At 31.7% G+C, this 23,996-nt stretch overlaps 3 protein-coding genes and 1 long non-coding RNA gene across 8 annotated transcripts in view; 3 read left to right on the top strand and 1 right to left on the bottom strand.

Moving 5' to 3' along the window:
• The window catches only part of Root (ciliary rootlet coiled-coil, rootletin), a 56,778-nt gene extending 40,706 nt beyond the window's left edge, over nt 1-16,072 (top strand). The window contains exons 13-26 of the mRNA XM_076419432.1: nt 10,546-10,709; nt 10,766-10,961; nt 11,021-11,206; nt 12,480-12,724; nt 12,779-13,196; nt 13,264-13,364; nt 13,418-13,702; nt 13,768-13,947; nt 14,006-14,218; nt 14,329-14,640; nt 14,702-14,921; nt 14,984-15,159; nt 15,214-15,397; nt 15,452-16,072. Coding sequence (XP_076275547.1) covers nt 10,546-10,709; nt 10,766-10,961; nt 11,021-11,206; nt 12,480-12,724; nt 12,779-13,196; nt 13,264-13,364; nt 13,418-13,702; nt 13,768-13,947; nt 14,006-14,218; nt 14,329-14,640; nt 14,702-14,921; nt 14,984-15,159; nt 15,214-15,397; nt 15,452-15,543 — 2,972 coding nt within the window. The 3' untranslated portion in view covers nt 15,544-16,072. The remainder of the gene's footprint in view (nt 1-10,545; nt 10,710-10,765; nt 10,962-11,020; nt 11,207-12,479; nt 12,725-12,778; nt 13,197-13,263; nt 13,365-13,417; nt 13,703-13,767; nt 13,948-14,005; nt 14,219-14,328; nt 14,641-14,701; nt 14,922-14,983; nt 15,160-15,213; nt 15,398-15,451) is intronic.
• On the bottom strand, nt 11,911-18,481 carry LOC143206750 (NADH-cytochrome b5 reductase 3). Of its 5 annotated transcripts, none has more exons than XM_076419435.1 (8): nt 18,135-18,279; nt 17,667-17,754; nt 17,473-17,601; nt 17,297-17,415; nt 17,032-17,245; nt 16,786-16,971; nt 16,512-16,729; nt 11,911-12,010 (listed from the first exon to the last, which is right to left on the bottom strand). In XM_076419435.1, exons 1-7 carry the CDS (start codon nt 18,156-18,158, stop codon nt 16,557-16,559), a joined length of 933 nt encoding a protein of 310 aa, XP_076275550.1. In that variant the 5' UTR covers nt 18,159-18,279; the 3' UTR covers nt 11,911-12,010; nt 16,512-16,556. The 5 variants fall into 5 exon arrangements, with proteins under 5 accessions (XP_076275550.1, XP_076275549.1, XP_076275551.1 ...); XM_076419434.1 differs by lacking the exon at nt 11,911-12,010 and adding an exon at nt 16,130-16,419; XM_076419436.1 differs by lacking the exons at nt 11,911-12,010; nt 18,135-18,279 and adding an exon at nt 18,340-18,481 and having other exon boundaries at nt 16,447-16,729.
• Nucleotides 18,482-18,567: 86 nt separating this feature from the next.
• On the top strand, nt 18,568-20,576 carry LOC143206751 (interferon-inducible double-stranded RNA-dependent protein kinase activator A homolog). The gene is made up of 4 exons (XM_076419438.1): nt 18,568-19,146; nt 19,201-19,442; nt 19,494-19,677; nt 19,733-20,576. The coding sequence occupies exons 1-4, from the start codon at nt 18,925-18,927 to the stop codon at nt 19,964-19,966; spliced, it is 882 nt and encodes a 293-aa protein (XP_076275553.1). The 5' UTR covers nt 18,568-18,924; the 3' UTR covers nt 19,967-20,576.
• A 2,091-nt stretch (nt 20,577-22,667) lies between these two features.
• On the top strand, nt 22,668-23,086 carry LOC143206752 (uncharacterized). The gene is made up of 2 exons (XR_013008514.1): nt 22,668-22,807; nt 22,878-23,086. It is a non-coding gene; the product is annotated as an uncharacterized LOC143206752 (long non-coding RNA).
• The last annotated feature ends 910 nt before the right edge of the window (nt 23,087-23,996 follow it).

Raw genomic sequence — 23,996 nt, 5'->3', positions numbered from 1 at the left:
ATGACGTGAATCCACTAATATAATTTTAAATAAAAGTATTTTTTACTTCAATTAAAAAATATCAACCTTTTTACTCATCTAACTAGAGGTAGAGTGGGCATTGACCTGAGCTTATGTTTCAGCTTCTAGAGAAAATATTTATGAATAAATTTGAATATGATGAAATGTATTAATTATTGTTTAAAAAATATAGACGACTGGTAGTGATTTCTAATACAACAGCGCCTTGATTTTTGACTCTTTGACCCAGACATCTCGGATTAAATAGGATCTATAAAAAGGAATCGACGAACATCTAAAACGTTTACTGAATAATTATTTAATTTAACTTACACATCCGCTTTTGTCTAACAAACAAACAATAGTAAAAAATGTACCTGTCAAAAATAGATAATTCGTTGATTTTGGAATATATTATAAATGAATAATTCTTATATTTAGATTTAACTTATAAATCCGCTATAATCTTGTTGTGACACGCGAAAATAACAGTAACGATAACAAAGAAAACATGCTGCCGTGTATCCAGCTGTGGTATTTGATGAAATATCCTTTAAAAGCGAAAGTTCTGATGATTTACTAACCCAGTTTGGTTCAGTGGGTTAAGGCAAGATCTTTTTTTCGCAATCGCAGTAGTATAACCCACGATATGAAGGTGCCTAACGCGCGTCCTATCTAATTGCGTTTTGATACGGATGGTAGGAATATCGATATATCGATATTTTTCAAAAAAATTGGTATTTTTGGGCAATATTTTTTTGACCGATATTTTTCCATATTTTTTCAAAAAAATAAAAAAAGTAATAAAATATATAAAAATATATTATATAATAAACTTTTAAAATTAAGCTTTTGGTACTTAATTGTGAAACAATTTCCAAAAAATATATGACTGTTTCAAAGAAAAATCAATATACTTAAAAATAAACAACCATATTTTTATTTCTCCGATATATTGATTTTTTTATTATCAAAGCCGTTATATCTATTTAGGGATAATTTTAAATACGGGGCGTAAAATAAAAAAATATATTTAAATAAAATAATATAAAATAATTTAACATCTTAAATAAATAAAAATAGAGATCAAGATAAATGATATAACAGCGACTTACACAATAAATGTTAAAATAAATAAAGCAAATTCTAAGCCCGTGAGATCTTTATGTCAGGTGGTAGTGTAACAGTTTTGAAAACCAAATGAAAACGTACCTGAACAACCAATTTTCAATGACAAGATTGAAATTAAAAATACTCTTGAAATATAACGAGTATTGGTTATTATTACAACAGATACTTCCATAATGCCAAGTAATAATGAAATAAAATAATACTGACAGTTAATATTACGGGCAGCCAATAGTATGGGTAATAATTATGCTGACAGATCACAGTATTGATAAATAAAATGTACCGACAAGTGATGGTACTGATAATGCATGGTATTGATAATATCAATAACAGACAATGACAATGGTAGTAATTAGCAATGATAGAATAACCATGATGGTTAACGTCAATCTTAGTCCATAATAGTCAGTAACAATGACGGACAATCATAACAGATAACAGTAATAGACAAATAAATATAAACTGATAATAACAATAACTGACAGCTATGATAAACTGTGCCAACTATATACAGGGTACGAAGGGAAGGTACTACACGACGTACCAGCTTCTACACTAAAACTAACAATAATTGACGTGCAATGAGATCGAGAGATAAAGCCAAAATCTCTAATAAATAAGAAACACTTTTGTTATTGTGCACCCTCTCCAGCTCCGATTATAATGAACGTACAATGGACACAAGGAAAAAAGCCAAAGGCAAACACGCTAGATGTCCTGCCAGCAGGAATTAGTTTCGGAGCCATTTATGTATGCTTATAATTATCAATAGATCATAACTACACATCAATAACTTTAGCCACTCTAGTATCATTTTATGGCTTAAGTTATAATTTATACTTTCAAGTTGTTATTATTTTTAATTTGCAGTAATTAAAAATTATGGGAAAGTTATTAATAGGTAATAAAATAGAAAATGATATAAATAAAGAAATGAATAAATAGAAAATAAAACTGTGAACAAACCTACAATCTGATGAGACTCAGGTTAGACAGCACAAAACACAGTAAAAACCAACTGAATAAAATGGTAGTGACTCTGAGCGTCGCATCTTCACAAATTACCTCTTATGAAGTTCTAACGTCCCTTGGGTGCATCAAGATATTACATCTGTTATTATAATGTTGCATTCATGGTAATTGTTGCAGATGCTGCGCGTCCGCAAAGTCAACATATCCGACAATTAAAAAGAAAATCCCGCCGTGTTCACTTTCCATTATCGTTTAAACCTTTAAAAAAACATAAATAGTCTAAAATTTAAGTCTAAAATATCGAATTATCCAGATGGGCGATCATAGATATTCGGAACGACGTATGATCTTGAATGGTACACGGTTTTATCTGTTGTAAGAAAAAACAAATATTGGGAAATCGAGTTTTAAAACCTTATTTTTCTTTCTCATTTTATTCTAGTTGAAGACAGATAAAATGCTGTCTGATGCGTCCTAACATGAAACCCAATCAGGCTATAAAATTGGCATGGTTGTCAAATATCTACAAAATTCTTCAAAAAATTAATAATCAATGTTAAAGGTTATAAACCGACAAAGTTTGTTTTGATAAATTTCTAACTGCTATTGAATATTTGTTATTACTTTGATTGAAAACGCCAAAAGCAATAAATATTCGGAGTCAGAAACAGGTTGTGTCTCTATTGAGTGAAAGGCCCCAAAGACAAAGATACGAGATAATTGTTAAAGTTGATGCGACGACATTGCAACGTTGTGATGTCATATATTATGATGGCGCGGGTTCGCTGTTATTTTGGACAGACCGATAATTTTTAATGAATAAGTCTCTGACTAGGTCCTGTTTTATTTTTATTATTTAAAACTTTCCTCTGCGCTCTCCTGTGGTTAATTGAAAGTTTTTGTTACATGTTTACTCTTCGACAATATTTTCTATATATCTTTTATCTTCTTTTCTAAACATTTAACATCTTCTATCTCTTGATATTCAATTTTTGGCCACACTGCATAACCATCAAAAATGGTCAAATTAACCATGTCCTCCAGATATGTAATACTTATGCTTCTGTGAAAATATATTCAACACAAGCCAAACTTAATCATACATTTTTCACCATTTTTATAGTATTTCATTTTCTGGTAATAGAGTAATGCCGGGTCAATATAAAAACAAATTCTTAGCTAATTCAATAAAACTTCTTTCAAAATTTTCTTTTGGCGTCGGTAGACCTCAGCGATTATGATTTCTAAGTTCTTAAGTTCTAGTAGCATTAACTCAAGGTTGTTTTCAGGCTTCATTGTTATCTCCACTTTTACTATCTAGCTGCGACGTGCTACAGAATAATCTTTTTTTCTTGATTAGTAGATAAATCGTTAATTATTAACAAATGGCATTTTCAGTTAGCGTTTGCTAATTCCCGAAGACGTTTTCAAGCTTAGGGGTGTAAGGCAAATATCCGATATTTTAAAAAATATTGAAATGGATATATGGATATTTCATAAAAGATATATCGATATTTTTAAGAAAAATAAAAATATTAATATATCAGCCAAAAAAATTTGGATATTCTCTAAACCTTCAAAAATAGTGATATTGTTAAGTGCCAATTTAAGAGGTATTGAACAAATATCGAATAATATCGGCTAACAAAAAATACCCATGTATTGGTCAAAAAAATATCGACCAAACATATCGATATATCGAGATATCGAAATTTTTTCGGCCTCCCTAAACTAACTGTTTGGAAATATTTTATTATATATTTTTTAATTAATGTAATTTTAAATGGTACATTTCTGTGTTTTAAGAGAAAAAATATGGAAAAAATATAAACAAATAAAACCTGCTTTTACATTTGATATATCGGCCAATATTGATATATTCTAAGTTTTAATATTTAAAAAAAATCAATATTTTTAATAAACATTTACAATTAAATAGTAATATCGTCCTGGCATAAATTTAAATTAAGCACTAAAAACTTAATTTTAAAGAATTACTATACATTATATTTTATTATTTCTATTATATTTTTGAAAATATCTTGAAAAATATCGATATTTTTCCGGCATCCCCACATCCAATTGCGTTTTAGGGTAACGCACGGCAAACGCCCGGTACCATTCACCGGCCACAACGATAATAGCAATAGTAAACAATAATAGTGGAGAGAACGTTAGAGTGTCAATGACAAACGGAAAGGCAACGACGCTATTAGATGATCTCATTTATTAAAATAGAATGAGAGACGGCGGCGCGCATGATATCATCATCATTTTGATATTGGGCAGAATGGACGCGGCCGGTTCCTAAATTTGCGGTCTCGGGTCGGATTTTGGCGGTGCGCGGCATAACGCTCGCACGCCCGCCCCGAATGGATCGTGACCCGCTGGCCGTCGCGCGATCCGCCATCCGCCACCGTCCGCACACACGCACACGTCACCGAGACGCCGCCGACGATTCCCTCCGCCCCGCGCCGTTGCACCGTCGTCAATCCTCCTTACCTACCGGGACCAGTTCCAGTGATCCAATTCGTTCTCCACTCAATCGTTCGACTCCGCACTCAGTACAGGTAAATAGTGGCGTTTTTTCCTTCCTCACGTCATTTGCTTGTTCGTTCGAAATGATCGCCGCCGCGATAACGGATCGTAAACATTTGCGTTGATAATTTTTTCGAAATTCTTATCGTTCACGTTAACGTGAAAGAGACAGAGAGAGAGCGGCTCGGACTACTAGAGATGTTTTTCGAAATTAAATTTAAATGTAAAAAAAACAGCATTACATTCCAGCTGAGCCACGAGCTTGTGATCCGATGCAATAAACTATTTTTAAATATTGTCTCAGTCGTTTAGATTTGAGCTTAAACAAAGCGTTATACAGGTAAATAAAATTTTCAATGCGTTACATGAAGATAGTTGAAGAAATTTCCTTAGTGGTTAACCGATTCACGATATCATAAATCTGTTATAACGAATATTTGCTTGCAATTTATTATAACAAGACTCATTGGGTGTGTAAGTTTGTGAAGCAAAATACCAGGTACAACTTTTCTTTTAATACTTTAACCACGTCGTAAGTATAAAATTTTAGCTGTTAACACATTAAACCTCTTCACGACAAAAAAATATTCCAACTCTGCATCCCATCAAAATAGTGATCAAATGCAATGTCCTATTTTTAAATATTGTCTCATACATAGATTTGAACTTTAGTATAATGTATAAGTAGATTTAATTTTTAAATAAACTAAAATGTATGTACGACACATAATTCCGCTTATAAGAATTTGTTTCTGCGCTCTGGAGTAAAAAATTAATTTAAGATAAATTATGGCTGTTACATGGGACTACCATTATTTTTATAAAGGGGTTTTCTGAAGCCGCAGCATCATCGCGCAAATTCAACCAAATCTATCCGGAATATGAAAATGGACTATTTGGATAATGTTATACGTAAAAAAGAGGCTTTTTAAATATAAAAAAGTTTTCATAATTTTATTTCAACGTCGATCCACCTTTATAAAACACCCTATATAGAACAGAAATTTCCGATGCGATAAGGCTAAATTCGTAAATAAATCCCTCAAATATAATGTATAATTCTAATTGTAAAATATAGTGACTTTTCTCGCTTAATATTCAAACTGTTATTAAATATTTCTAATGTGATTTGAGGGAACTGGTCAAATTTGTAACAATGATAAGCAATTCTAGCGCTTGAACAAAGAAACCGTAATATGTTTCTTATACGATTGTGGTAATCACTCCATAAGTTACATAAAGATTGTTCATCAGTGGATAACCGAGAATATATGGTTGGCAGTGAGAATTTACGTTTGTGCAACAAAGTATCAGGTACAACTTTTCTTTTAGTACTTTAACCGCGACGTAAGTATAAAGTTTTCACTGTTAACACATTGGACCTTTACGAAAAAAAAACATATTCCAACTCTGAATCGCATCAAAATAGTGATCAGATGCAATATCCTATTTTTAAATATTGTCTCATACATAGGTTTGAACTTTAGTATAATTTTGTAAGTAGATTTAATTTTTAAATAAACCAAACTTAAATATATGTACAACATTTGATTCAGCTTATAAGAATTTGATTTTGCGCTCTTGGGTAAAAAATAAATTAGGATAAATTAACGCTATTTTTACGAATATATTTAGATATTTTAATATTTACTTATATCCTAGAAAATGTGTCCCGTTTAGATCGATGATCTTTGGTCATTCTTTAATACTTTTAGTTTTATTTAAAAAATATTATGTTATATGGTGGACGCATTCGGATTTCTTAAATTTGTTCTCTTAAATGCTGTTTCTTAAATTGAATGAATTGTTTTTTGTTGATTTCGATATCAATATTCATCAAATATACCAGATTGTTCAATAAGTTTGCAGAAATGAAAATGCGATTATGTTAGTTGTAACATTTAATATACTTATTCTAACCATCCATGTATGGATCACGCTAGAGATGAAACAATGAAATATTTATTTGAGGTGTTAAAAGTCAGCAAGGCTGGGAGCACAGAAAATGATGGGCAAAAATGAAAAATTCTGTAAATTGGTTGATGTTAAAATCGTTTTCGATGTAACAAACATTTATTTGATGTGAAACAATCCGATTTAATTGATTGATTTTAACAATAAATTTTTGATCTGGGTAAAGGCAGGTCACGACTCATATATCGGAACAAGTAGTAATCTGCAGTAGCAAGATCTGGAGAATACGGCGGGTGCGAAATAGCACCTCTAATTTTAATGGTTCCAAATATGTTTTAATCAATTTTGCAACAAGTGATTGAGCGTCGTCATGCTGAACGTTATTGTATCTTTGCTCGTATTCCAGCTGCTTTTTTCGCGCAGTACTCAGCTCAAATACACTAATTGTAGTCCATAACCATCAGTCGCAGTTATCTTAAAATGAAAGTAAAAAAGTAAGACTCCCCGTGAATGCGATTTACTCGGTATAAATTTAGACATTTTTAATGCGGTGAAAAATGTTTTGTTCGCACTTCGACGAAGTGACACATACTGAAAAGTGAAACCTATCAGTGAGGCTTCAACATGAAATTGGTTACAAATGTAACTGATGCGATTAATACACAATAAACACCATCTGTTGCTTTAAAAAAATAATTTATAGGTATATAATAGAGATTACGTTTTGTCAGTTTGGAGCTAATTCGCGAACCTCGGAAAAATTACACCTCATTTGAGGTTATCCCACAATTGATTAGTTCTCGAATATCTGCATAAAATTTGAGATACAGCTCGGTCAACAGAAGGGAGGAAGATCTGATGTAGATATGGTGGGTTGATTATTTTTATACTTAAAATAATAATAATACTTTTATAGCGTTAATAAACTTATAATTATCTTTAATGTTTAAAGTTAATAGGTAATAAATTAGCTTTTATAAACTCTATTATATTTTTTGGTAAGGTGACATCTCAAATTGGCGCACTTCTGTTCGGCAATTGACTTTCCAAATTGGATAGTAATGAATTCCTACAATAAATTATTGTTTTCTTTGCAACTGAGGCAAGTTTTATCAACTCTATTTAAACAATCACATCAAAAAGATGAAAACCTATACGCATTTCATGGATGACGTATATTCCAACAGTACTTCAACAGCAGGACCTTCAACAGAGGATTCTTTATATTAGTTATTTCGGTTTATCATATTCTACTTTGGATCTATTTTACTATATAACAGGTCAACTGAAAAGTCCCCGTCCTACCATAGTAAAACACATTTTTTTTGCAAAATTCCCTTCCCTTCAAGGGTGATTAGCGACCCTCCAACTTTTCGATACCTTTTTTGTAGTACGATTTGTCCTTTGCTTCCAAGTAGGCCTCAGTTTCGGCGATCACCTCTTCATTCAACGAACATTTCTTCCCAGCGAGCATTCTTTTGAGATCTGAGAACAGTAAATAGTCGATAGGGACCAGATCTGGAGAATACGGTGGATGAGGAAGCAATTCGAAGCCCAATTCATAGATTTTTGCCATCGTTCTCACTGACTCGTAACACGATGCATTGTCTTGGTAAAGCAGCACTTTCTATTTCTTCAAATGCGGCCGTTTTTCGGCGATTTCGCCCTTCAAACGGTCCAATAACGCTATGTAATAGTTGCTGTTGATAGTTCTTTTTCAAGCTAGTAAATGAAAATTATTCCATGCGCATCCCAAAATACAGACGCCATAACCTTGCCAGCCGACTGTTACGTTTTCCCACGCTTTGGAGCGGGTTCATCGTGTGCAGTCGACTCGAATGACTATCAATTGGACTTCGGAGTAAAATTATGCTCCGAATCATCAACTCCTCCTTGTTTTTGGTCAAAAGTGAGCTCGGGCAACACCCACTTTGCACAGAGCTTACTCATACCCAAAATATTCGTGAATGATATGATGTACCCGTTCAGCTGATATCTTTAGAGTATCTGCTATTTCATTCAATTTCAATTTGCGGTCATTCAAAATCATTTTGTGTATTTTTTTAAACGTTTGCGTCGGTAACAACCTCTTTTGGGCATCCACGGCGTTCATCGTCTTCAGTGCTCATTTCACCACGTCTAAACTTTCATCTGTTATATATACAGACTGACGAGTGATCTGGCCTGGTGACAGTTATTGGCGTAATTGGAAAGATTGTTTCTGGTCTAGTTTCGCAACCTAGCATATAGACAATCGCAAACATAAATTCGAACAAATTGCATATAGCATATAGCATCAGTAGGGTGACAGTTTCGTAGTAGTAATAGTAGATCTACCAAATCAGCACTTTTCATGTATATATATATATATATATATATATATATATATATATATATATATATATATATATATATATGTATTTATTTATAAGGCTCTTCATTTGGAACGAATAGCATGTAGAGGTCATATTCTTTTGACGATGACCAAATCTAGAGAACCAGCTCAGTAAACAATCAGTCTACATCTGTATGCCGGACGAGAGTATTGCTATTGATGCCAAATTGATTAATTTCGCAGCAGGTAATCACTGTCGACATGGAGATTTGGCCTTGGAGTCGATAGGCCGGCTTCGCCACCATGATGTTTTGCGCTTAGGGACTTCAAAATAAATCCATATTTCATCGTCCGTCACTATTCGATGCAGATATGAATTCCGATAATACCTTTGATGCAACATTTCAGACGATTTTCGATTGATGGCACACATCTTTTGGATTTTCCGTATTGCTCGTAATCGGTCGCCAATCGTTTCTTTGGCCACATTTAACGCTTTTGCTAATTGATTTTGTATTTGGATTGAGTCTTCATTCAATAACTCTTGCAGTTTCGCATCTTCAAACTTTTTCAGTCTACCAGAAGGTTTTTGGTCTTGCACATCAAAATTAATCACTTTTAAATTTTCGAAACACGCCTCGCGTGTTTTTAAGGATAGAGCATGCTCACCGTATTTTTCTAACAGCTAATAATGACTTTCAGCGGCCTTTTTCTTTTTATTAAATAAGAAAAGTAATGCGCACTGCAAATGCACGTTTTTCGGCACGAACCTTCACATTTTCAAAGAGGTATAAAATCTATGACGGCGTCCCTTTCACGAAATATAACATGTACAGCTTTAAGGCTTGATGTTGGCAGAATAAAGCGACATCTATTAGAAAATCCGGTAATTAATTTTTGGTATACCTGTTAAACACTATACTAATCGGTCCACCTTTATGAAACACCTTATACAGAATATAAATGTCCGGTTAAATCTATTAGAAATCCCTCAAAAATAATGTATAATTCTAATTGTAAAATATAGTGAATTTTCTCACTTAATATTCAAACTGTTATTAAATATTTCTAATGACATTTGAAGAATACTAAATCAAATTTCTATCAAAAATAAGTAATCCTGGCGCTTAAATAAAGAAACCGTAATACTTTTCCTATATATTTTTTTATAATATATTCCAGATCTGCAATTCGTGCGAGTGATCGAATGCAATACCCTATTTTTAAATATTTTCTCAACTGTTTAGATTAGAGCTTTAGCCAAACAATACATTAGAAAATCAATACTGAACACTCACAAAACTGTCCGATTTCTTGGATGGAAAAAACGCGGAAACTACAAAGCACCAGCAGTTACATCCCGCGCCTGATTAAGTGTAAACGGTGATATATCTAACGGTATAGCCGTAAAACACCGATTCAAAGGTTAAGAGTTAAAAATATTTATGCAAAATGCGACGTAAATCATCTGGTCTTCAATCGTCGCTTTCCAATTTTTTTCTTAGCGCCCATTCCTCTTCTCGTTGACGCTCGCGCAAACATCGCGAATCGGAAAGAGAAACCATCAGTATGCAAATAGCTTTTTGCGGTTTATTTTTGTTTATAATCGGTTGATTACATCATACACTTTTTCATGTAATAACGTTAAATTTTAGCGCACCACGATCAGAAAGCCCTCCACGACAAACTGGAGACCGCGCGGCGTGAGCTCGAGGAGGAGCGTGACAATTTTGAACGGTTAAAGCGCGAAGCAAACAGCAGGTTTGATCAAGATCGAGTGAGCATTAACCAGCTCAAGGATGAACTGAATAAATTCAAGGTAAGGTAACGGATATTAGTTTCGCTCTTTGTTTCGATGTCTAACGCTTGTTCCAGGCCAGGCTGGAAGAAGCCAGGTCCAAAAACGAGGAAGATAAAATAATTTTGCAGCAAAAATTAGACGAGATTAAAGTGGAAAGGGATCATGCCCAGAATGAAGTTGAGAATCTGAAGGTCCAGCTGCATTTGTGCGAAGATAAGAGCGAAGGCATCAACAGTTCCTTACATGAAACCACCAGGAAACTTAAAGAGGGTAATGATATAAAATTCCTTTTCGCAGCATTGTTTTTACTAGTAACTATTTTTATATAGCTGAAAATAACTCTGAGTGCCTGAGAAAAGAACTAACTGACGTACGACGATTGTTAGCCGACAGTAACTTCGAAAAGGAAAAGTATCACAATAGTAATAAAGAGTTGAGGGATCACATCAAGAGAGCAGAGAGTGAAAAGAGAGAACAGGGAAGACAAATTGAAGACTCATACCAAAAAATATCTAGTAAGTATAGCATAACAATAAAGTGATATTTTTACAAGTTTTCAGTGTCCTATTCGTTAACGACGATATAAAGCGTCAATTTGATCATCAGGGAAGATAATTTAAATATAGTTGGTATAAATGGAAAATGATGGTACAACTCCTCCATTAATTTAAAAACTTTTTATAATTTTTGATAAATCTACAGAATGGAGTGTCCCAAACTAAGAATTACTTGTGTTAATACTGTGATTAATGGTCTCACTTTATCTTGAAATGAATTGACTGTTAAAAGTAAAAATCACAACATTTGCACAAAACACAACACTGAGTTCAACTATATTTAATTTATTAAAAATCTAACGTACTCAAATATTGTACTATCCAACCGCAATGCTGATAAAAATATATAAAGAAAACACCACTAAAAATATTAGCAAAAATATTTAATTAATTTGAGATCACAGATAATTATAACAATACGAGTTTAAATCTATCACTAGTTTTTATCCCAATCTTCTTCTGCGAAGTCCAAAGCCTTTATTTTATTCAGATGAACAGAGGATATTTGATTACTATCTTGATATCTATTAACCCTCTCATAATCAAACAGAAATCTGTCAGCTGCCGCCTTAGAAGGACAAGTGGACAGATGACGACTAAGCACGTCCTTATTAGGAAATCTGTGCATTGCGTTATAAGGACATAACACCCAGGTAGGGTAGTTTCTCGAGCATTTGATCAAGTGACGCTGTAAACTATCTTCGTACATTACATGTTTGTCATTGAATGGACATGTTACCAAAGGCGTCGCCATTGATAGAGCTAAAACAATAAAAACATATTCAAACAATAATCCAAATAAACCGCAATGTATACGTAATTGTTTAATATACTATACTCGAGATATGACACAATATGTGAAACCTTAGCAATGTTAAACTGCGCACTCACAAAGGACACGCGAAATTTAAAAAACATAAACATAACCGACGTATTCATTTACTTTTATATATGTAGAGATGAGTAAACAATAAATAATTATCTAATCTTTCTAATAATCACATAGGAAACTGTAAATACAAATGGTAGTATCAACTAGTTCTTAACACGCAACAAATTTATTCAGTGAGTAAAAAATAATGTCAAATCAAGTTTGTTATTAATATTAAACACTATTAGTACAAAAACTATTCCAAAAACGTATCTTACGAAAATATATCTATATTTATCCATTGAAATTTGTGTATTTACTATTAATATATACTAATATATTAACGGAAAATATCTTTAGGTTTGGAGGAAATCAAATCATCCCTTGAAAACGAACGTTGTCGGCTCCAGAATCAAATTCGAGACCTGGAAAAGGAACAGCTTCAGTCTGAACACCGCGCGCAAAGTCTGCAAGACGAACTGCAGAAAGCGCAAACCGCGGGCAGCCAACAACAACAAGAAGAAAAAGAACTTCAAGCCAGGCTGCTCAATGAGGTTGAAGAACGGGAGAGATCTCATCAGGAAGTCCATCAGCTAAGGAAACAGGTTAAATTATTGAAGGTCGCTTAAAGTCCTATTTTACCAAATTATTATTTATAGATGTCAGAACTAGAAAGAAACCTAGAACACACCAGACAGGAACTGAGCAGGACTAGGTCGCACACAGGCCAGCTGGAAGAGCAATGGCATGCGCGAGAACAAGACCTCCTCATCCACCTAGAAGATTACAGGGTGAAAGAAAAGCGATTGGAAGATCAAAAACATAATTTGGAAGTGTGTTTAGTTGATGCTACTCAACAGATCCAAGAACTTAAAGCTAAACTTGGCGGGGCAGAAGGCAGAGTTAGATCGTTAGAAACTCAATTAGCTCAATTAGAATCATCAAAAAGGGACGTTGAGCAAAAATTATTCAGTGTAATGTCTACATTACGAAGAATCGCTGGTATCCAGTTAGACGGATCTGTTTCAATGCCGTACAGGCTTCTAAGCCCTTCCAGAAGATGGAGCCCAGCTAGAGGTAATTTTATTTTAATGCAAATCTTTTTTTCTACTTTAATTTATATTTTATTTAATTCTATTTTTAGGTCACGACGATAAAGATGGAGCAGTTGACGTTGACCCAGAAGTAGTTCGAAAAGGAGTTCGAAATCTTATGCAACAAGTGGCTCAAATTGAAAGAGAACGGGTACAAACATAATGTCTCATAATAGAAATACATAATATAGTTAATATTTATAGGATGACTACAAAACACAAGTAATAACGGTAAAGAAACAGTTGCAAGAGGCTCAAGACAGTCAAAATAAAGGTGACCACAAATTAACCAAAGTAATGCAAAGCTTAAGAACATTACAGGAGGAAAAAGGCAGCTTAGAGGCACGTTTAGGTCAAAAGAATGTCGAGTTACAATCACAAACGGAAGCTTTGCAAAAGAAAAGCGAGGAAGCTAAACAAATGAGAGAAAAAGTTGTCTCCTTGGAGTTGTCATTAAGCGGAGAAAGTGATCAAAAGCTTCAATACGAGGTGATTGAACTATCTTTAGCCACTAAACATATCATAAAAATTATAATCGCTTAATCACTTTTCAGGAAAAACTGGAGAAATTAAAAGCTGCTCTAAATCGGTCGGAAGTAGAAAAACGAAATTTGCACGAAGAGTTATCTAGGACAGAAAATAGATCCACTAAATTAGAGTTACAGAGGATGTCTGTTGAAGGAGACTTGCAGAGACTTCAAATGATGCTACAGGAAAAGGAAGGAACGATACAGGTAATATCATTTGTGATAAAATGCTGAACACATGTAATTATTTATTTCGTTTCTCAAGAAATTACAAGAAAAATGCGAATTACAAAGTCGATCAGTGGCAAGTCTCGAAGAACGTTGTGTTTCCTTAAAATCAACCATAGATCAATTAAATTGTTCATTGGAAAAGGCATCAAATTGCGAAAGTGATTTGAAAGCTGAAGTTCAGAGATTACAAAGGAATTTATTGGAGACGGTGTCTGCGCAACATACAGAAACAGAAAGACTTAAACAAGTAGGTTATATTTAACACCTATTTGATAAAGAGGGCTATATTTGATTTTATATTTGATAAAGAGGGCTAAAATAACATTTCAATTAATTATAATAATAATTAATTAATAGATGCAGAAGACTATTTCCAATTGTGAAAATGAGCGCAGGGTCCTCGCAGAACGCTTAGAAACTGCTCAAAATAATCTAGCGGAAATGAGAAGAAACAACCAAATCTTACAGGATCAAGTAACAAGACTGAACAACGAATTAGCCAATAATGAAGTACAAAAATCCGCATTAGAATCTCAACTTAGATTAGCGCAATGGCCCTCCGATAATCAGTTAGGGTCGAAACACGACGATGAACTCAGAATGCAACTGCACTCAGTACAGAAAGAAAGAAACGAAATGCGAGGAAAGATCGAATCAATGAATAGTAAGGTAATAGCAGCTACAATTAAGTAAGTACCAATTTACAAATTAGAAATAAAAACTGTTATAGCTGCGTCAACTAGAGACTGAAAATAGAAATTTGGAACGTCTTGCATCAAAAACTCCTTCTAGAAGCAAGGCGTATGACAGACCAGAAAAAACATATGATCGTCCAGAAAAGAATTATGAACGACCGGAAAAATATGAATCAGAACTTTCTGCAAATGAATTGGAAATATGTGAAAAGGAGAACAGAGATCTTAGATTAAAAATTTCACGATTAGAATCAGGTAACATAAAATTACTGCACAACATAAATACATTTATAAAAAAAGTAAACAACCTGTCCTAGAATTAGTAGAAAAAGAGGCTGAATTAGCGAGAGTAAGATCTCAAAGACCTAGCCTCGATTCAAAATTTGATCGTGCTGAAATCGAGAGATACAGAGCAGCCCAATTACAAGCAGAAAGATTACTAGAAGCTCGAGAACAAAGCCATAGACAACAAATATCAAGATTAGAAAGTCAAGTAAATATAATAAACATTGCAAAATAGCATTATAACATTGATTACATGTTTCAGGTAAAATTACTAAGAGAACAGTTAAATGAAGAGATAAAACGTCGTCAACAATATGTACTTAGAAGTACCAAGGCAGGAAGAGAAATGCAGCAGCTGAGACAAGCATTAGGTGACTCACTAAGAACTGTATCTCAGGATCCATCAGTAGATGCTCTGTTATTAGAACATGAAGCTAGAAAATTAGGTACACTCACATTCAATTATTTCATCTATAGTTTTGTTTATATGTTTATTCCAGATACCACTCTATCTACAACATCCAGTTTACCGCCATCATTGGGGTTGCCATCAGCATCTTACAGAAGATCAATGACCCCACAACCTAAATAAAATTATCTTATAGGGTATTAAACATATATTTTATTAACCTACATGACATTACTAATCAAACTAAATGTGTGGCTCACATGAAAGTGTTCTGCCACAATTTAACATTACTCATAACTCACTTAAATTGCCATCAACCAAAGAATAATTATTAGACCAATACTAGATTAGGTTAAATTTAATTTAATTTTCAAAAATAATTTATATTTTACTCAAAACTCACTCATAATAAATAATATCATTTATGTAATAAATTAAAGTTATGTACAAGACTGTCTCAAAAACAGTGTAGTTAAGAGCTTGCACAAGGAACAGTACACATTAGTTTACACAAACATAAACTCACAAAAAAATCAGTTGTACACGCTCTTAATAACACAAATTTTCAAAACAATTCTCAACCTTGCCAAAAGAATGGTGAATGTATTTTAGAAATTCAATTACTACTGGTTTGTGAAGAGTACTTAAACATATCCGTCCATTTTTATATGTTTGAAAATTTGCTTTAATATATTGACACTGCAAAAATCTATCAACTTTTTTGTATTTAACACCCATTTAAGGTAAATATTGAAACTCTCGGGAATAATTTAAAAAATTGTCTATATTCACGTAGTACTTACAATTGATATTAAAGGCACTTTGTTTATCCTACTATTTCCCAAAATATAGAAAGACTCCTATATCTCCTACATATATATAATGGTTAAATATTCAATCTTCCTCTTACATTATTTTCTACATTTTGTCATTTAACACATGACATCATATAATTATCATTGATATCACATTATTATATATGATACCATCATATGTAATTATTTCATGTATTAATTTCAGTTTTGGTCTCCAGCTTCACATCGTTTTCATCATACAGTACTATTACGTAAGAGGAAAAGAAAAATATTTAAATTGCGGAACATTTAATGCATGATTACTCAATTCTACATTTTATTCAGACATCTACTTACATTTTCCAATTGAAGTTACTTTTAAGAAAAATTTATATCTTAAATTTAATACGCAAATAATAACTCTTTCTTATGACCCAATTTTTCTAAATTTGGTATACAGGCATAGTTAATCATTGGAGGTGGACCACACATTAACGTTATAGTATCAGCAGATGATGGAAACAAATGATCTCGAAGCATATCTTCATTGATAAAACCTGTACTATATGTCCAATCTAAAATTAATAAATACGAAGTTTATGCATTTTTTAAATTATAAACTAAAAAATACTTGGTTGAGGTCTATCCAGGGTGTACCATAATTTAAATTGTTCTGGGTGCTTATTACTAACTTCTTCCAATTCATCCCTTAGTAAAATATCATCTTCAGTTTGATTAGCAAACAAAATTGCTGCCTCAGTGTTATCATTAGGATCTTTGGCTATTTGCCTTATCAATTGTAAGATTGGTGTAATACCTGTTGCAAAATGTCAAATGTATAGTTATTTGAAATGTGTAAATACACCTAAATTCTTACCAACACCACCAGCTATTAAGTTGACTTTTTTCACTTTAAATGTTACTGCTGGATCTTTTCTCAATTTTTTAACTGAAAAAGTACCTGGACTAACATACTGAAGTCTTCCTGATGGACCTCTGATATCAATTGTATCACCAATTTTTAAGGATTCCAAATATTGAGTCAACTGTCCACCATTGGGAAATTTAGGATGAACATTTTTAAAGTATACCTTTAAAAATCACATTAATAACAAACCAAAATTATATTAAGTTAAATTAACCTTAATAACAAGATCAACATAGCCATGATCATCATCTGATGAAACTGGAGTATATGATCTTATCACAAGATCATCATTAATTTTAGCAGAGATATGAATGTGTTGACCAACAGGCAATCCTAAAACAACATTAATTAACAGTCAAATCATATTATATTAAAATAAACAAAACTTACCTAAGACATAATCTTTTGATGGTAAGGCAAATCTGAAATTTCTTGTATCATGACTAATGATAGTTTTTTCAATTAGAGGAAGCTTATATTTAATTTGAGGATCCCTCAACAAAACCTTGCGCCCTTTGCCTATGTGGAAATTATTTGATGAAAAGATAAAATAAAGCAACACATAATTAGAATGTATGTTATACCTGTGGAGCTTAAAGAATGGGAGGAATAATATTTGTATAATACATAAGAAGTTATAACAATTCCAACTCCTAATGCTATAGGAAGAATCTGAAAAAAAAAGAAACAGACATCTTAAGAACAAGTAAGAAACAAATTCTTACTAAGACAAAAAATAAACTGGTCTAAATTGATGGAGTAAAAGAAACAAAAGAAAATGTTAACACACTCAGTAATACATTTACCATGAAAAATGATGATACTGAACCAGTTCACATTTCACCTTATAATATTTTATATTCAAACCTTAAAATAGAAGAAGTGTATATAAAATACAAGTGACCATTTATTAAAATCCTAAAATAAGTATGGAATGTGCTCTAAATATAATTAAATTTCACTAGTGACACAATTATTAATAATGATTTAAGAAACTTACAATATTACACATATAAAGATTATATATGTAACTTAGAATAAACAATTATTACCAGATAATTTTCTTCATCTGACATCGTACTTAAATATAATATAACTAACTGAAATATACAAAACTAACAATATATTATATTTTGTTGTAATTTGACCTTTGTTATAAGATAAACTCATTCAACCTCATATGATTATTTAATCTATATATTTTAACAATGTGACATTGAATTTAGTGTTTAATTTTCAAACCAATTTACTACTTACCCCACCAACTGAGTTAAACATTACTTAAATCAATTTATACCAAAAACAGTAATACTTAATCTATGATAATACTCTATAGGCCGATTTCTATATCGTTAAAACAGGTTAACTTGTAATGCAATGGTACAATTTTTGGTTAATTTCATAATATCATAACATTTAAGTATTAATTTTTTATTGTTCTTTTTGTCTTGGAGTTGGAATCAGAAATTCAATACATTTATATAAAATTAGTATTCTCTTAACATGAAATATATTATCGAAATATATCGATTATAGTGATCTAAATATTTTAAGATATCATATCTATAATAGAATTTATTAAGATTTTTTGTCGTCCGTAGAAAAATATTCGCTAATTCCCACGCGCTGATATTATTTTGTGTTAAAATTTCTTCTTATATCCGTTTGTTGGATATGGTATAACCTTAAGTTATAAACTTCAATATAATATTCTATGTGAAACCCCTCTGTTCTTGGCACAATAAGTTTCACTTAGAATAAATTCAAATTCATAAGTTGACTGTAAGGCTGTATACCATATATCGAGTGTTTATAGTTTAATAGATACGTTATTGAACAAGAATGGAAAAAACCCCCATATCTATTTTACAAGAATTAATGACAGAGAAAAGGCTAGCACCTCCAATCTATGAAATACATTATAGTGGTCCCGATCATAGCAGGCAATTTCATTGCACCGTTACTGCTAATGGAAGGAGTGTTAATGCAAATGGTACAACCAAAAAGGAATCTAAACATAATGCTGCCAAAAATATGTTGGCCACAATAGGAGTCACAGCTGTGGTATTAGACAGTAAATTTCAGATTTGCAGGAAATTAATAAATATTATCTTCTAGATTCCTGCACAGAGTGGATTACTATGTAAAGTAGCTTCACCGACTCATTTTATCAATCATGTAGGCATATTAAATGAGTTTGCGTCTGTTAATGGGTGTGCAAATCCAGTTTATGAAGATAATGTATGTATACAGAATAGTGGATTTGAAACAATATGTCATTTTCTGGATTTCAAATCAGAAGGTTATAGTTCTAATAAAAAAGATGCCAAACAGCAGTCAGCTAAAAATATGATCATAAAGTAAGGCAAAATTATGAAAAATTGACCCAATTCACTAATTTATATTTCTAGATTAAAAGAGTTGGGCATGTTTGACAAGAAGCTAGATAACAGAAGTAACAATAAAACCCATCCAAGTAAAGAATATACAAATGAAAATTCTTTGAAAAGTGCAATGGAGAAATATACACAAGCAATAAAAAACATAAATATTTCTGAAAGAAAACTTCCAGTACATTATTCAACTATCGTTAATGTAAGGGAATATTCTATAGGCTTTATATAAAATAATTAAAAAGTTCATTATTTAGGAAAATAACCAATATTCAACCTGGCAAGATATAGAAAATTATTTGAATGCAAGAGGATATAGATATGAAATATCACTATTGCAACAAAAACCTATTATGCTTATGTTAAGAATACAGGAAGCAGTTTTATTGGCTACTGGAAATAGTGTTGACGAAATCAAACAAAATTTAGCTTTTAAAATAAGCAAAATGATAGAAATTAATATGAAATTTACTTCTTTTGAAACATCTTAATGGAATAATGTCTTGTTAGCTGTTTAAATACAAGGCAATAGATAATTGACAATGATAATAAACAAACGTATAATAACAGATATGATCAATACATATATCAAATATAATTATTAATTTTAATATGTCTGTTATACAGGATGTCTTTTAAGGTAATAAAAGATTCAGTAGTATTGACTGAACATTTGAATCTACTTTTAATATCTTTTGGTCAGTAAATATTGACAAATTTTCATTGGAAAATAAAGTAAGGAGATATATCTTTGCATTTTATGATTGACAATGCCACATTTACAAATTACAGAAATGCATTTCCTTGACTGACCTATTCGTAAAATGTATAAGGCAACTTGCTAATGTTATTACTTTTTCACGCCTTTTGTTCTCACTTCAATTTACTTTTTGGGCACTTTCCTAAAAATATATTATGTGTAGTATTTATCTGCTTGAATCATTCTTTCTTTCAAAATGTAGGTATAAATTAGAAGTTCCAAAACTTTAGAAAACATCCTTTCATTTAATATTTTTAATATATATTATTTATTTTGTAAGTTGTAGTTTGGTTATAATTCCTAAAGTTTTAGTTATATATATTTATGATACTTCTTTTATGAGAACTTTTTGTATCGCCTCAGCATTATTTGCAATTCCAAATCCTGCTTTTCTAATCTAGCATATCGCATTCATTTCTAAAATTGGGAGTCTTTTATTTTACGAATCACTTATGATTCGGGACGGAACGGAATTAATACACCGCTTATGGCCTTGGAACAAAAGAGAAACTTCATTTTGGTATGGATCCTTGGTAATTTATACTCGATACAAGTCACAGCGCCCTCTACTAACTTTTCTTCCTCCTTTCTATATGGGCTCTTGTATCGAGACGAGTCATATATTTTCCATTTTATTGATGACATCTAATAGACAATTTTAAAATCAAATTTGGAATATTGCAGTCCTCTTATTAACAATTGTATAAAAATATTATTCAATTAGTTTTTGATTTAAATATTTAGTTTATTTTTACTATATGCACTTTTTTTCTATATAGCTTTGTTTTATATTACAATATTAATAGAATTGTATAATTAAATAGGTAAATCAAATTGCTATGGAAGGATAAAGCATGAAACAAGATATATACACATTGCCCAGCTACTATTAAATTAATATAAAGAGGTGAAGAATCTGAAGTAGAATTCACCAAAATACATTTTGGACATGAAAATACCTTAAAACTCTACATCTATTAAAAAAATATATAGAAGCTAAAATACAATTTAATGTGATATCGGATGATTGATATAAGAGGCAATGTAGATATTACTAATGTAAGTAGGATAGATTTAGTGACTAAAAGATTTAGAAAACATGCAAGCAGTTCATAATCTTAAATTCACAGCTATTGGCGATGAAAATGATGCCATAAGTGTTGAAGCATGGGTAAATGAGATAAAAGATACAGGATGTATACTGTTATATAAGCCACAAGATGAATATTTGGACATCTACCCCAATTTGAAAGAAAATGGTACATTTGCAGTTATTAACCAATGTTACTACAATCTCAATGATGTTCATATAACTTAGACCCTTAACGAATAGCCCAGAGAAAATCGATAAAAAGGATGTAACTAGCGTAGGGAACTATCGACTGAAAACAGTCGATAGTCGCAAAACAGTCGAAATAGTCGATAGTCAAAAAAATAGCGACTGAAAATAGTAATTACTATTTTCAGTCAAATGCACGGTTGGACTGTTTTTTTCCATTCGTGATGTCAGACGAAGATGTACGAATTCTTGTCTGTATAAAATATGAGATAGCAAAGGACGGATGTAAAATGCTTGGAGCTGTTAAATGTCTTTATATTCTCCAATGATAGTATAAGCGAGACAGAGATGTATATATATTAATTCCCCTGATAACATAAAAAAATTATATTATCATATAATAAATTCTATTATCACATAATAAATATAATTTTAAAGGAAGTAGGATTACTTTTCTATTGAATGTTCTGTGGATGTGTGAAAAGGAATGGAATAATAACAGCACAAATGTTTTATCCTGTTTCAATATATTAATTGCTATTTTTAAATAACATAGCATAATAAATATAAATAGTACAATACAACTTAAATAAAACCTAAAACTAAAGATTTTCAATACCCATAACTACTAAATAAAATAAAAAATCTATTCCATGATGAACCTAAAAATGATCGTATAATAACTACCAAACCCTTTTTAAATAAAAGTTTTTTATATTAAAATCTTCTGGATCTATGCAATTTCTGAAACCTTTGGAACCTAATTTTAGTTTTAGAAAAAAGATTTTAGGAAAAAAGTTTCGACAAACAAGAGGCTTGGACAAAAATCGTGAAAGTTTATCAAAAAAGTATTACCCATTAAACAGTCCAAAGTATTACCTATTATGCCAGTCAAAAGTGTCTTACTATTTATCATTTACAATTTAATTTTTTGCCCTCGAAAACTAGCGTTCCAAAATGCTGTTATATTAATTTACAATATATAGTTATTCACAAGCAAACTACAAAAAAAAACATAAAACCACATATATTACATATAAATCTATATAAGCATCATTTCGGCGCATTACTTTCAAGGTCGCGGCTGGGACGGAAGGCCAAAATGTTAAAAATCTGTCGAATGAACTAGTAGAACCGAAAATAGTAACTAAAAGTAAACGACTGAAATGGTCGATAGTAAATAGTAATAAAATCAGTGTAACCAAAAATAGCGATTGAAATAATCGATAGTAAAAAGTAGGCAATTACTGAACAGTCGATTGTTTCCAACACTAGATGTAACCATATAACAAAGTAAGTACAAAAAGTGAATATAATCATGACTATGAAAGTAACAACGTATTGTTGTCTGATTCATTTGCAGTTATTGACCATTGTTACCCAAGTAAACGCCCATAGTGGTGGATTAGACCTACAAAGGGGATACCCCGTTAAGAAAATGCGCCTAGAACTCTACCTCATAGGTAGTGTGGAAGAGAGATAATTTAAATATTATAATTTATTATGAATTAAACATTCATAGTAACATTCTATTATTGTCCTTTTTATTTAAATAAATTATGTTTATTGTAATATTGTTGTTTTGTATTTTCCCTAATTTAATAAGTAAATAGTAGAAATTTTGAAAACAATATGTATTAATATTAGTGTATTTAAAAATGATAATAATTGTTATTTTATTAAAATAATATTTAGTCATCGCAGATGTGTCAGTTTCATTTATGAAGTCCAGTTAAATAAAAATCCCAAATGTATTTTAAAGTGGTTGTTGAAATAGTATTAGATAAGGGTACGCTTTTGGCCATAATATTGAATTTATTTTATCAGTGTCATTTTAATACCAAATTGACCTTACAATATTTATATTACAAATAAATCAAGAGTTTTGAAGGTGTCGTTATGCAGATACTAAATATTTCTTATACTTTTGAAATGGATACACAGTTTGAACTTAGAGGTAAATATCATTTCGTTATAACATCAGCATTACTGATTGTATGCCACCCAAACGTATTCTTTCCGTGGCGGTGATGATCAAAGCATCAAAAGAAGGTTATAAAATAAACTTATATATAGGTGCTGACGGTGCAGACTTTCCCTAAACTGGTCCACAAACAAGGAACCATTCAGAGCGTAATCTTGAAATGGACATGCGGCTCCGTCAGACAGACGGATCAGGTGTCGTTCCCTACATATATAGGAATAATTAATCACCGGCAGGCTTTTGTCGGATCTGATATATTGATTGTTTTGACTAAATCGTTGTTCTGACGAAGAAACGTTTGCAGGTCTTGGACAAAAGGTGGATTGTGAATTGAAAATAAATGTGTATTTAAATAAACTATTAAAATAAAATTAGACAACTATCTATCAAACTATCTTCATACCGAAGATCTATCCGTCAAACTATCGACAGAAGGGTGTAAACTTAACCAACTAAAATTTACCCCACCTAGCACCCTATCCCGTACCAGAGCCTCTT

Source organism: Rhynchophorus ferrugineus, unplaced genomic scaffold (genome assembly GCF_030347505.1).
Source record: "Rhynchophorus ferrugineus isolate W39M unplaced genomic scaffold, kcgeb_rfMv2 rfM1, whole genome shotgun sequence".
NCBI lineage: Eukaryota > Metazoa > Arthropoda > Insecta > Coleoptera > Curculionidae > Rhynchophorus > Rhynchophorus ferrugineus.
This window is presented reverse-complemented; position numbering and strand designations above follow the sequence as displayed.

Coding starts and splice junctions, on each gene's coding strand:
- LOC143206751 (XM_076419438.1), top strand. CDS start 18,925: ATGGAAAAAACCCCCATATCTATTTTACAAGAATTAATGACAGAGAAA. Junction 19,147..19,200: donor CAATAGGAGTCACAGCTGTG/GTATTAGACAGT, acceptor ATTATCTTCTAG/ATTCCTGCACAGAGTGGATT. Junction 19,443..19,493: donor GCTAAAAATATGATCATAAA/GTAAGGCAAAAT, acceptor TTATATTTCTAG/ATTAAAAGAGTTGGGCATGT.
- LOC143206750 (XM_076419435.1), bottom strand. CDS start 18,158: ATGTCAGATGAAGAAAATTATCTG. Junction 17,602..17,666: donor CCATTCTTTAAGCTCCACAG/GTATAACATACA, acceptor ATTTCCACATAG/GCAAAGGGCGCAAGGTTTTG. Junction 17,246..17,296: donor ATGTTGATCTTGTTATTAAG/GTTAATTTAACT, acceptor TGATTTTTAAAG/GTATACTTTAAAAATGTTCA.